Source organism: Mustela nivalis (assembly GCF_964662115.1).
Source record: "Mustela nivalis genome assembly, chromosome: 7".
Classification (NCBI taxonomy): Eukaryota; Metazoa; Chordata; class Mammalia; order Carnivora; family Mustelidae; genus Mustela; species Mustela nivalis.
In genome coordinates, this window is record NC_139026.1 from 99,861,552 (window position 1) to 99,876,311 (window position 14,760).

At 36.3% G+C, this 14,760-nt stretch overlaps 1 protein-coding gene across 5 annotated transcripts in view; it reads right to left on the reverse strand.

Moving 5' to 3' along the window:
* Positions 1-226: 226 nt before the first annotated feature.
* TAFA2 (TAFA chemokine like family member 2) overlaps positions 227-14,760 on the reverse strand; it is a 483,266-nt gene continuing 468,732 nt past the window's right edge. For all 5 annotated transcript variants that reach the window (XM_082742525.1, XM_082742527.1, XM_082742528.1 and 2 more), the window contains exon 5: positions 227-2,387. In XM_082742525.1, the coding sequence (XP_082598651.1) occupies positions 2,376-2,387 (12 nt within the window). In that variant the 3' untranslated portion in view covers positions 227-2,375. The remainder of the gene's footprint in view (positions 2,388-14,760) is intronic.

Sequence of the window (14,760 nt, forward strand, 5' to 3'; positions counted from 1 at the left end):
AGCACAAGTGTAAATATATCTCTTTCAATTGTTTCTTAGCAAAGAAACAGACCAAGTATTAGAACCTTGTGTAAATGGCAAGAGTTGTCATGCATTTTTATTAAAAGTTAAACTGAAGAATTTATGTCAGCTCCATGAATTCAGAGGTTTTTCTGGATAGTAACTGAAGTACTTTTGAAATAAAACACTAGAAAACAGATTCTCCAAATGTAACTCATGAAGAGAGTCCATTTTATATCCCAATTTTATTTACCTTTTCTTAATAGTCACAACATTAATCTACTGGGGATAATCTAGTTAGTATATTTGGAATTCCATTTATTTTTTTCTATTGATATGCATGTGTTACACTTGTATATAATACAGAATTTCCAGTGTTGTTTTAAAGGACTCAGTTAAAAAAAAATGAGAAGCATGATGTACAATTTCAAACAAACCGAGGACAAATTCATAATTTCCAAAATAATACAGGTTTCTACTTTGCTCCAAAGAAATTAATGCTGTTACAATTGATGCAAAAATTCCAGCACAATTGTTATTTTTTTCTTTCTGAATTCATACAGTCTTGAACTATTGCAAAATCCACTCAGAGTCATCTAATTAATTTTATGTATAACTAACATAGAGGGAGGAAGTCATTTCATCCTATGGACTTGTGGGGCAATACACTTTGGTTCACTGTCCAAAGTATACTTTACAAATTTGACTTTTGACAGATTTTACATTTTCCGTTTTTCTGCCCAGAAGACATTCTGGGTAATGTACTGGTCTTTGAAATTCGTTGCCAACTAACAGACCAAAACTCTCCAAGGTATGTCAGCCTCCATCATGGAAACCAGCATAGACTTAATTGACCATGTCAGAGAGTTTTAAAATTATGAAAGATGGTCACATTTTTTCTAACATAATGGAACTTCTAATAGGACAATTTCTGAAGTATCTTCCTATTAGGTTAAGGTGAGTAAACAAAGAAGTCTCTCTGGTTACAACCCTTCAACTATACATTTACACAATATTATTACAGAATGGCTATGCATTTTCAATTCTTCTCTACCTTCACATAACAAATGAAATAAAATAAATGTAGTATAAAATTATACATTCTCTAATAACTTAGAAAAAAAGTACATACATGTTTAAGGCTTTTAAATATTTGTAAGACTTTCCTGTAGAACTGAAAAACAAAAAATGTTAAAATGACTACAAAACTGTGGACAGACACTGACCTAAGAAATTGTTTGAATGGGACAACTATAAGCAAATATTTATAAATTCAAGACCAAGGAAAATGAACAATTCTATTAACAGACTGAACAAACAAATATATAAGCATTCAAACAGTCATTGGGAGCGAGCAAGGGACAGTTTATTAAAATGATAGGACAGTTAAAAAAAATTTACTAGAAGAAATCTTAAGTGAATAACTCTCAAGCTAAGAAATCAGAAATCCACATGCATCCCTGGCGATTTTTTGAAACTGAAGGCTACCTACATACTCGACTGCTTACTGCTGATTTCTGTGAAGGGAAAAAGTAAATATAAACAAAAGAAAAAGCCCACTTAAAAAACAAAACAAAACAACCAAGAGGGAGAGTACTCTAGAAGTACAAAATAGCATATAATGAAAATGGAAATTCAGTTCTAACTACTACCTATGTAACTGACAGAGAGCTGCAGTAGTATGTTAGCCTTGGGGAAACATGTCAGCTTGTCTATACATTCTTATATGATTGATGTATTCAGATAACTATTACTTGCCAACAATAATTATTATCAATGGATATATATTTCCATTCCTTTAACAAAAGCAACTTTAAGATGTTAAAACATGTAGGCTTTCAGAGCTCCAAGGTTAGGTTACAAATAAAACCATCTCAGTCTACACCATGCCAGAGGAGAAGTTCACAAAGAAAATGTCAGTAAAGACGGGTGCAGTCCCACCAGCCAATGAACACAGGACCAGACCCAGGAACACATCCATGGCTGCAGGCCGGTGCACTTTGCAGACTTTCAGAAGCAAGAAAAACAGTCACACTTGAGGCCAAGAACCATAAAGGTGAGTGTCTCTGACATCACCTGGAAACACCAGCTCTTCAGATGGCAAATTCAAATTCTCTTAGCAAGTGCAATTTTACAAGTTGAACACAGTTCAATTCTGACAAAATCTTCATGACATAGAAGTTCATGTCTGACTTTTTAAAAGTCTCGGTTTCAAGAAGAGGCTGATTACGAGCCATAAAATCCCTTGGAAATGAGACTCTGCAGTGCCTCTTGTGAGCGATATAAAAATCTCCCTTCAAGATCACCTCAGGAATTAAGTTTCTGTGCATATGTTCAATGTAATCAGGCTTGAGGATCACTTGATTTATCCTTTGTTAATGGGTTACCTACAAAGGAAGAAGAAAATATAATCATTTTATAAGAAGGCTATGATCTTAAAACTGCAAACACAATTTAGTATTAGAAATTAATAACTCAAAATGGTAGTATTTGCTGTATCAAATAAATTGTTGAATTTTAAAGAACTAGCATATTCAGATGTTGCCACCTTATAAAAAATATACAAGTTTTTTTTTTTTTTCTTAACCCTTTCACAGTATTTTTAGTGCCACTTGCACAACTATCCAAATGACTGCAGCTGTGACCAGGAAGATCTTAACTGGTGATGCTACATGTCTCAAATTCAAAGAATGATTCTGGAATCTTTGTTCTTTGTAAAGTCTTGGAGGATAGAATCCAGAGATCATAAACACTCTATGCCTCAGTAGAAAGACCTTAGTTCATAGGAATAAAATCAGACCACATCTTCAAGAAAGTCCTTGGGCATTGGCTCTATAAAATCCATTCTTGAAATAGTTTAAAACTTGAGGGCTTATTTGACTCCATCAGATTTCAGAAAAAATAACTAAGAGGAGAAATAAATATCTGGGGAGAAAAACAGTGATTGTAAACTATTTCACTAAGTTTTAAAAGTGTCCAGAAATGATCAAAATTGATTAGTATTATTGATGCTATAATAAATATTACTAAGGGAGATTCACACTGGCTTCTCACACCTATTTAGGTCCAAAGACTCTGTATGGGAAAAAGAAGTAAACATCTGGAATACCTGATACCTATGTAGATCAATCTGTATGCATACATGTAGATGATACATGGAGAGATGATACATGGATTTCTGCTGTGTCAGTGAATTCCTAGGTATACTCTAATACCAAGGTACTTACAGTTGCATAACTTCTTTTTAAGCAATGGTTATAATAAAAGGTGAATTCTTGAAAGTTACTGTGGATACTTTGGTTTTATTCCATCAAATTATATAATTATTCATCCTTTCATAATATATTTAAGGAAAGGTTTTGTTTGTTTTGTTGTTTTTTGATCAACTATAAGAAAGAGAAACATTAAGTAAAATAATCTAACTCTGGCTCTACCACACCCAGTCTCAAAGGAAGCTATAAATTCAAAAACAATTATTTTCTGTGTGGAAGCAGCCATCTTATTTATGTCTCTTTGGTCAGCTATCCTGCCCAAGGAAGGAGCCTCTGCTTGCATATTTAAAGCTTCTTACTCCCATCCACAGAGGAACTATGGGAGGTATGGAACTGAGGATGGAAGGACCAAACACAGAAGGGGCCTGCTCACCTCCAGAGATGCTGGGAGCAGGGGCTATCTTAGGTAGGTCAGCAATCTCACTTTCCATTTGTCATTTTATAGTTCTGTGAATGGCTCCCAGTCTGAGTGTGAATGTTAAGAGCACCGTGGAAAGTAAATATGAATTTTTCTACAGACATTATGTCAGAGGTTGTCAATGGAGATAGCTGATCATTATGAAAAATACAAACTCTTTAGGATAAACTTTCTTGATAAATACTGATTTAACACAACTTTGATGGCCATTGCCTGAGCAGATCCACTTGTCTTTCCTGGAGATTCTTCTCTTGGTAGGAAGACTCAAAAAGCATGGTAAGAGACTGTATTTCCAAAACTAGTGCAAAGAAAAGAGACGAATTGAGAGACTAAGAGAGAACAAATGGGTTAGCCTCTGCAGGGACTCAGCACAGGCAGCTGGAAGGACATGGTGCCGTGACCCCATGGGAGCACGTGGCCTGTCCTCCTGTGTCATTTCAAACCCTAGTTCTAAGAAATCTCTTCGTGGGTATGGTAGATGCATTCTTCTATCTTCATTCCAAGCTAAGTATTTCATCCTGCTAGTTTATATAAAGCTGGGGAGTGAGTCTCTCAACTATATATTAAAGCTTTGTTTTTCACATAATTTTAAAAATAGACACATTTATAGTACAATACCAAAGGTTTATGTACTGGAACAAATTTTCCTCCATCTCAGAAAACATACACATATACACATAAACACATATATACAATGCATATACTAAGAATATCATAAATATACATTTTTATTGTTTGTAGCAGTTAAAATAATTTCTGAAAAATTAAAATTTAAACATGACTAAAAGAATTGTCTAACATAGATCAATACATGATTGAAATGACTTTTTTCCTGCAGTTTTACAAACTAGTCCTAGTTTATTAACCTTAAAAATATCCTCGCACCTTTAATGAGATAAAGACAGGGTTTAACTGGGCTATTTGTTTTCAATTTCATTTTTGTATGTTACTCTGATCAAGTAATTGTGGTGTGACATGTGGAGTTCTAGGCTAAGGTCAGAATGTAGTACTCGTAGGCACAGTGGAGACATCATACCACCTCTGAGACCCTCAGTTTCCCTGTATGTAGAAAGGGGATAATCCTGTTAGCCTCACGGAGTTGCTGTGAGGATATGATGATGTTTACGAAAACACCAACTCTGAGGTAGTATAATAAAAGTTTTGTGTTTTTTCTAATGCACAAATCTTTAACAAGAGAGTCACTAAGGTACAATGAGAAGATCACACTAGCAGACATTTAGTCAAATTAGAGAAACTCTCAAGGAAAAGGCTAAGTAATCACTTGTCCTTTCCAATGTAATACAAAATATGGGCACCTGTGAGCACAACTCCGCCCCCTCTTTGACAACCTCCATATTTGTACCAAGTGAAATGGCAAAACCAAAGATTGAAAAACAAAGGATGATTCTGAATATATGTATATTATCACCAATTTTAATCACCTAATACACAAGAAATAGTAATATTTAAAGTGAAATTATCTAAAATACAACAAAAAATCAACCCTTTTATGATTTATATACTTTAGCAAAAAAGTCCAAGTTACTCAAATTAAAATTCTGGCATGCTTGTTGGAAATCAAGTGCCATTTGACTCTTTCCTGATATGTAAGGGTTGTTGAAGCAATATTAATGCAATCTAACATTTAAAAATATTGCTCTTGTTTTTTAAATTATTATTATTTTTAATTAACATATAATGTATTATTTGCCCCAGGGGTACAGGTCTGTGAATCATCAGGCTTAACGGATTTCACAGCACTCAAAATAGCACATCCCTCCCCCATGTCCATAACCCAGCCACCCTATCCCTATCCCCCACCCACCCAGCAACCCTCAGTTTGTTTCCCGAGATTAAGAGTCCCTTATGGATTGTCTCCCTCTTGATCCCATCTTGTTTCATTTTTTTCTCTCCCTACTCTCCATGACCCCACACTGCTTCTCAAATTCCTCATATCAGAGAGATCAATGATAATTGTCTTTCTCTGATTGACTTATTACGCTTAGCATAAAACCCTCCATTTCCATACACGTCATTGCAAATGGCAAGTTTTTGTATCTTTTGATGGCTGCATAGTATTCCATTATATATGTATACCTTATCTTCTTTATCCATTCATCTGTTGATGGACATCTAGGCTCTTTCCATAGTTTGGCTAATATGGACATTGCTTCTATAAACATTCAGGTGCACAAACCCCTTCAGATCAGTACATGTATCTTTAGGGTAAATACCTAGTAGTGTTACTGCAAGGACATAGGATAGCTCTATTTAAAACTTTTTAAGGAACCTCCATACTGTTTTCCAGAGTGGCTGCACCAACTTGCTTTCCCACCACAGTGTAGGAGGTTTCCCCTTTCTCCGCATCCTCGCCAACATCTGTCGTTTTCTGACTTGTTAATTTTAACCTTTCTGACTGGTGTGAGGTGGTATCTCAGTGTGGTTTTGATTTGTATTTCCCTGATGCCAAGTGATGTGGAGCACTTTTTCATGTGTTTGTTGGCCACCTGGATGTCTTCTTTGCAGAAATGTCTGTTCATGTCTTCTGCGCATTTCCTGATTGGATTATTTGTTCCTTGGGTGTTGAGTTTGATAAGTTCTTTAAAGATTTTGGATACTAGCCCTTTATCTGATATGTCGTTTGCAAATATCTTCTCCCATTCTGTGGGTTGTCTTTTGGTTTTGTTGACTTTTTCCTTTGCTGTGCAAAAGTTTTTGAACTTGATGAAGTCCCAATAGTTTATTTTTGCCTTTGCTTCCCTTGCCTTTGGTATTGTTTCTATGAAGAAGTTGCTGTGGCTGAAGTGGAAGAGGTTGCTGCCTGAGTTCTCCTCAAGAATTTTGATGGATTCCTTTCTCACACTGAGGTCCTTCATCCATTTTGAGTCTACTTTTGTGTGTGGTATAAGGAAATGGTCCAGTTTCATTCCTATGTATGTGCTCATCCAATTTTCCCAACACCATTTGTTGAAGAGACTGTCTTCTTTCCATTGGACATTCTTTCCTGCTTTGTCAAAGATTAGTTGACCATAGAGATGAGGATCCATTTATGGGCTCTCTATTCTGTTTCATTGATCTATATGTCTGTTTTTGTGCCAGTACCATACTGTCCTGATGAATACAGCTTTGTAATAGAGCATGAAGTCTGGAATTATGATTCCACCAACTTTGTTGTTTGTTTGTTGTTTGTTTGTTTTTCACATTCCTCTGGCTATATGGGGTCTTTTCTGGTTCCATATAAGTTTTAGGATTATTTGTTCCATTTCTTTGAAAAAAATTGATGGTATTTTCATAGGGACTGCATTAAATGTACAGATTGCTCTAGGTAGCATAGACATTTTCACAATTTTTGTTCTTCCAATCCGTGAACATGTAATGTTTTTCCATTTCTTTCTGTCTTCCTCAATTTCTTTCATGAGTACTTTATAGTTTTCTGAGTAGAGATTCTTTGCCTCTTTGGTTAGATTTATTCCTAGGTATTTATGGTTTTTGGGTGCAGTTGTAAATGGGATCAACTTTTTAATTTCTCTTTCCTCTGTCATGCTGTTGGTGTATAGAAATGCAACTGATTTCTGTGCATTGATTTTATATTCTGCCACTTTACTGAATTCCTATATGAGTTCTAGCAGTTTTGGAGTGGAGTCTTTGGGTTTTCCGCATACAGTATCCTATCATTTGCAAAGAGTGAGAGTTTGACTTCTTTGCCAATTTGGATGCCTTTATTTATTTTTGTTGTCTGATTGCTGAGGGTAGGACTTCTAGTACTATGTTGAATAGCAGTGATGATAGTGGGAATCCCTGCCTTGTTCCTGACCTTAGCTCTCAGTTATTCCCCATTGAGAATTATATTTACTGTGGGTTTTTCATAGATGGCTTTGATGATATTGAGATATGTTCCCTCTATCCCTACACTGTGAAGAGTTTTAATCAAGAAAGGATGCTGTACTTTGTCAAATGCTTTCTCTGCATCTATTGATAGTATCAAATGGTTCTTGTTCTTTCTTTTATTAATGTATCACATTTATTGATTTGTAGACGTTAAACCAACCTGGCAGCTGAGGAATAAATCCCACGTGTTAATGGTTAATAATCCTTTCAATGTACTGTTGGGTCCTACTGGCTAATATTTTGGTGAGAGTTTTTGCATCCATGTTCATCAAGGATATTAGTCTGTAATTCTCCTTTTTTAAAGATTTTATTTACTTATTTGACAGAGAGAGATCACAAGTAGTCAGAGAGAGAGGAGGAGAAGGAAGCAGGCTCCCAGCCAAGCAAAGAGCCTGATGGGGGACTCAGTCCCAGGACCCTGAGATCATGACCTGAGCTGAAGGCAGAGGCTTGACCCACTGAGCCACCCAGGCACCCCTGTAATTCTCCTTTTTGGCATCAAGGTTTTGGCATCAAGGTAATGCTGGATTCATAAAATGAGTTTGAAAGTTTTCCTTCCATTTCTATTTTTTGGAACACTTTCAGGAAAATAGGTATTAATTCTTCTTTAAATGTTTAGTGGAATTCCCCTGGGAAGCTGTCTGGCACTGGGCTCTTGTTTTTGATGACTGGTTCAATCTCCTTACTGGTTATGAGTCTGTTCAGGTTTTTAATTTCTTCCTAAGGGTTCAGTTTTGGTAGTTTTTATGTCTCTAGGAATGCATCCATTTCTTCCAGACTGTCAAATTTGCTGATGTATAGTTGCTCATAACATGTTCTTATAATTGTTTGTATTTCTTTGGTGTTGGTTGTGATCTCTCCTCTTTCATGATTTTATTAATTTGGGTCCTTTCTCCTTTCTTTTGGATAACTCTGGCCAGGGATTTATCAATCTTATTAATTCTTTCAAAGAACCAGCTCCTAGTTTTGTTGATTTGTTCTACTGTTTTTTGGTTTCTATTTCATTGATTTCTGGTCAGTCTTTATTATTTCTCTTCTCCTACTGGGTTTAGGCTTTCTTTGCTGTTTTTTCTCCTGCTCCTCTAGGTGTAGGATTAGGTTGTGTACTTGAGACCTTTCTCGTTTCTTGAGAAAGGCTTTTATTTCTATATATTTCCTCTCAGAACCACCTTTGCTGTGTCCCAAAGATTTTGAACAGTTGTGTTTTCATTTTCATTTGTTTCCATGAATTTTTTTTTATTCTTTAATTTCCCAGTTGACCCATTCAGTCTTTAGTAGGATGCTCTCTAGCCTCCATGTATTTGAGTTCTTTCCAACTTTCCTTTTGTGGTTGAGTTCTAGTTTCAGTGCATTGTGGTCTGACAATATGCAGGGAATGATCCCAGTTTTTTGGTACCATTTGAGACCTGATTTGTGACCCAGGATGTGATCTATTCTGAAGAATGTTCCATGTGCAGTAGAGAAGAATGTGTATTCTGTTGTTTTGGGATGGAATGTTCTGAATATATCTGTGATGTCCATCAGGTCCAGTGTATCATTTAAAGCCTTTATTTCCTTGTTGATCTTTGGCTTGGATGATCTGTCCTTTTCAATGAGGGGGGTGTTAAAGTCCTCTAATATTATTATATAATTGTTGATATGTTTCTTTGATTTTGTTATTAATTGGTTTATATAATTGGCTGTTCCCATGTTAGGGGCATAGGTATTTAAAATTGTTAGATCTTCTTGCTGGATAGACCCTTTAAGTATGATATAGTGTCCTTCCTCAACTCTTATAGTCTTTGGCTTAAAATCTAATTTATCTGATATAAGGATTAATACCCCAGCTTTCTTTGATGTTCATTAGCATGATAAATTGTTTTCCACCTCATCACTTTAAATCTAGAGGAGTCTTTGGGTCTAAAATGAGTTTCTTGTAGAGAGCATATTGATGGGTCTTGTTTTTCATCCATTCTGATACACTGTGTCTTTTGATTGGGGTGTTTAGCCCATTTACATTCAGGATAACTCCTGAAAGATACGAACATACTGCCATTGAATTTCCTGTAAGGTGACTGTTACTGTATATAGCCTGTATTCCTTTCTAGTCTACTACTTTTTGGTTCTCTCTTTGCTTCAAGGACCCCTTTCAATATTTCCTGTAGGGCTGGTTTGGTGTTTGCAAATTCTTTTAATTTTTGTTTGTCCTGGAAGCTTTTTATCTCTCCTTCCCTTTTCAATGACAGCCTAGCTGGATACAGTATTCTTGGCTGCATATTTTTCTCATTTAGTGCTCTGAATATATCATGCCAGCCGTTTCTGGCCTGCAGGTCTTTGTGGATAGGTCTGCTGCCAATCTAATATTTCTACCATTATGTGTTACAGACCTCTATTCCTGAGCTGCTTTTAGGATTTTCTCTTTGTCACTGAGACTTGTAAATTTTACACTTAGATGATGGTGTATGGACCTATTTTGATTGATTTTGAGTGGGGTTCTCTGTGCCTCTTGGAATTTGATGCTTATTCCCTTTGCCAAATTAGGGAAATTCTCTACTATAATTTGCTCCCATATACCTGCTGCCCCTCTCTCTTTCTTCTTCGTCTAGAATCCCAATTATTTTAATATTGTATCATCTTATGGTATAATTTTGCTCTCCTATTCTCCCCTCGTGGTCCACTAGTTGTTTGTGTCTCTTTTGCTCAGGTTCTTTATTCTCCATCATTTGGTCTTCTATATCACTAATTCTTTCTTCTGCCTCATCTAACCTAGCAGTAAGAGCCTCCATTTTTAATTGTCCATCATTAATAGCTTTTTTGATTTCAAGTTGGTTAGATTTTTGTTCTTTTATTTCTCCAGAAAGGGATTTTATTTCACCAGAAAGGGATTCTCTAATATCTTTGATGCTTTTTTTGAGCCCAGCTAGCACCTTGATAATCACCATTCTGAACTCTAGTTTTGACATATTACTAATGTCTGTATTAATCTGATTAGGTCCCTAGCAGTCAGTACTGCCTCTTGCTCTTTTTTGTGTGTGTGTGGTGTTTTTCTACTGTGTCACTTTACCCAGATAAGAATAGATGAATGAGAGAACAAAATACTAAAAGGGTAGCAATGATCCCCAAAAAATATACACTAACCAAATCAGAAGAGACCTGAAACCAACCAGGGGTAGAAGAAAGGCGGAAAAGGGGGGCAAGGAATCATATATATATATATATATATATATATATATATATATATATATTTTTTTTTTTTTTAAACAAGTTAATAGAACAGAGCCACACACTTGATTTTGAGTGTATTTTGGTCTGCTAGAAGAAACTGCCTCTCAAAATTTTAAAGAAAGAAAAACTTACATATATACCAAAATAAGGGTAAACACAATGAAGGGATGGAATATGAGTGTAAAGATGAAAATTTTAAAAGATTCTAAAAAAGGAATTGATAAGTTGGTTCAAAGAAAGAGGAAAGAATGTAATCAGGCTGGAGACTGGAACAAAGCCATGCATTAGATTTAGGGTATATTTGATCTATTAGGAGAAATGGTATCCCAAAATTTAAAGAAAAAAATAAAACCCTATATGTATACAAAAAATAAGGTTAAATACAATGAAAGGATAAAATATGACTATAACAATGAAAATTTAAATAAGATTTTTAAAAACAGATAAGATAAAATAGTTTAAAAACATTAAAATGGGAAAGAGGAAAAATTAAGAAAATAGCATAAGAAAAAAATAAAATTTAAAAAATTTTACTTTGAAAGACTAAAGGATCATGGGGAAAATGCCATGAACTCTGTGTGTTGCTTTCCCATAGCCCTGGAGTTCTGCAGTTCTCATTCATTGATGAACTTGATCTTGGCTGGATGTTCTTCCTGATCTTCTGGAGGGAGGGGCCTGTTGCAGTGATTCTCAAATGTCTTTGTTTGCCCGAGGCAGAATTGCATCACCTTTGCCAGGGGCCAGGCTATGTAATGTGCTCGGGTTCACTCTTTTGTTTCCTGAATGCTTTCCATATAGCTTTGTAGGGCAGGAATGAAAATGGTGGCTTCCTAGTCTCTGGCCCCATAGGGGCTGAGAACTCAGGGCCCCGCTCCTCTATGCACACTCAGAGAAAAGCGGACAATGCCTCCTGTCTCCCTGGTCTCCCGCCAAACTCCCGAGTTCACCTAGCCTGTGACTAAGCGTTTCTGTCTCTGGTGCATGGCCTCATTTGGAATCTCCAAACCCAGTAGATGCCTGCAGCATGCTCTTATGCCGCTCTTCCCAGAGGAGTAGGGAGGTGCTGCCTGTGGGGTCCTGCTCGAGGTGCAGTGGTCCAACTGTGACTTGGATCATGATTTAAGGAAATCCCAAGCTGAGAGCCCCCGTTCGACTCCGTCTCTGCAACCAGCTTTCCACCCCAATACCTGGTAAGCTCTGCCACACTCAGACATCCCTGGTCTTTTTGTGTCCCTGCAGGTCCCCAGACCACACTGTCCTGGCGAGGTCGCCACCCCCCACTTAGCCTCAGTGGAGCAGGCTTCTAAAAGTTTTAATTTTGTGCTCCACTGCATTCTCACTTATGGGGAGCTGGCCCCTCCCACCATGGTCTATCTTCCTGTCACTTGGGATTCACTTCTCTGCATGTCCTACCTTCCAGAAAGTCGTTGATTTTCTGTTCCTAGAATTGGTGCTCTTCTTCTCTTTGATCTCCTGTTGAGTTTTTAGGTGTTCAGAATGGTTTGATAACTAGCTGAACTCCTGGGATCTGATTATATTTCAGTCTCCTACTCCTCTGCCATCTTGCACCTCTATTGTACTTATTTTAAATTAATTTTTTAACATACCACATTAAGCATTGCCTTATTTTTAGAGCTTAAATACTGCTCTCTCTCACTCAAGCCACATCTTTTGGTAAAGGCCAAATAGTAAATAAAAAGTGGCAGCTTGTACAGATGATTTTCAGCAAGTTTTCAGTAACTAAAAGCAGGAAGTGCAATAAAACCATCTTTACAATATAAGAAATAGCATTTGCTACCATGAATGTACTGTCTTCTGGTTCTGAGGGCAGTTGATATAGAATACTGCATAAAGGAGGAAATGATCATTACAGTTGTGCCCTGAGCTTCATAGGTTCTATTTATTTATATTTTTAAAAGATTTTATTTATTTATTTGACAGAGATAGAGAGCACAAGTAGGCAGATTGGCACGCGGAGGGAGATAATAATAACTCTCTACTGAGCAGAGAGCCTGTTGGGGACTGGATCCCAAGACCCTGGGATCATGACCTGAGCCAAACGCAGACATTTAACCAACTGAGCCACCCAGGTGCCCCCTCATCCATTTTAATCACCACCTAGTGAATTTGCCTTTCCAAAGGCAATGCTTCACACAACTGTTCTTTTATGTAAACCTGTGCTGCACACTAGCCAATTGGGCAAGTGAAAATACTTGACAGCTGAACACAGGCAAAAAGTAATAATAAGAACAGTAATAATAATAATAGTAATGACAGCTTTTCTAGTCACAAGCACAAAGCTATCTTGGTAATGACCCACCAGGATGGAGCTAACCTGCTAATATTAAGCAAAAAGCACTAATCCTTTACGGATTAGCCCCCTTTTAAAAAAACCTCTCCATTTGTTTTTCCCAATCTAACAAATCTATTATAGGATCCTGATGAGATTTCTCAAAAATTTGTGCTAGGATCATGTTCTAATTAGGGAAAACAAAACCAGGTAATGACATATATAACATTAGTTAAATATGAAATTAAGTCAGCTGTTTTGTACTGTTTTTATTGTATATTTTGAACATTATGCAGTGTCCTCTGTCCATCTTCTAGTGAAGCTAAATTAGGCTACAATGGAAATTAAAGAATCTATCCTGTCCCAAGTGTAAAACATGATTTTGTAAAGTTCTTAAAATATTCCGTTTTCCCTGCTCAAGACCTGCCACCTGAGGTATCAGTAGGAGGCAACATGCTATGATGAGAGGCATGAACGTGCAGCCCAGGTTCAGAACTCTTCCTTAGCAATTTCTCATACTGCGGGACTGAATAAGTTATTTGAACTCCTTGAGCCTAGTCTTCCTTGATAAAATACAAGAATGATATTACCAGACTCCATGCATTTGCTGTTGTGGTTAAATCAGATAATCCTTCCAAAGTGTCCAGGTAAATGCTTCTTAAATAACTGGTGATAGTGGTGGTAATTCCCAAACCCTACATGAAAGGTGATAAATAGAATGATTATTGGAGGGGGACATTATTGCTGCTTGCAGTGTAAGTATTGATTTTAAGTTAATTTTTGAATTATCAGTCTTATAGAAACTTATACATCAGTCTTATAGAAACTGATGTGCAGTTATTCATTTTGTATTCTTACTAGTCATAAAAGTCATATTAAGAGGGAAGTATCACTGTTTGGGCCTACTTTGGGAGTGAGACTCTTTTCAGATGAGTTGATATGGAGTAGTGGTTAAAAGGAATGTACCTGAAGCCATTTGCTCAGTTCTGCTGATAACTCAGTGTGTGACCTTGAGTAAAACAGGGATAGTATTAGTACCTACATCATAGAGTTGTATGAACTGAGGAGCAAATAAGCAAATAGGTCAGGTGCTTAGAACAGTGCCAGGCACATAATAAACACTAAGTATGGTAATTATTATTACATATTATATATACACACACATACATTTCTAGCCCTCTGAATGCACTGAATTCCTAGTTTTTGCCCCTGATATTTCTGATCATACATTACTAGTGTTTATAGACACATAATCCATTCTTTTTCATTCTTACTTTGTCTTTTTAATGGGCCAGCTGCTATCAGACTTTGCATACAGAACAAATATTTACAAAAATAACACTATAGCCATCTAGACTTAAAAAATAAATGTGGTATAATTATGCCAAAACAAAACACAGATTCATAAATTTCCTTATTTGTTATTGATGATTCTGCTGATATTGTTCTATATTGAGTTCTCTCCCATATTCCAGATTTTTTAAAATCCCAGTTGTTCAGTTTGCCAGTCTACATAAATTTGTGAAATCATTGCCATTTCCACAGCATCAATGTGAATCTTATCACTTTAGCTTAATTCAGAAAAATAATCTTTTCCTCCAATATGGCTATTAAAATCTTGTTATAAGAAACTATTGAGCAATATTTACATTCCTGTAAATATATAATGGGTCCTATACACACAATAA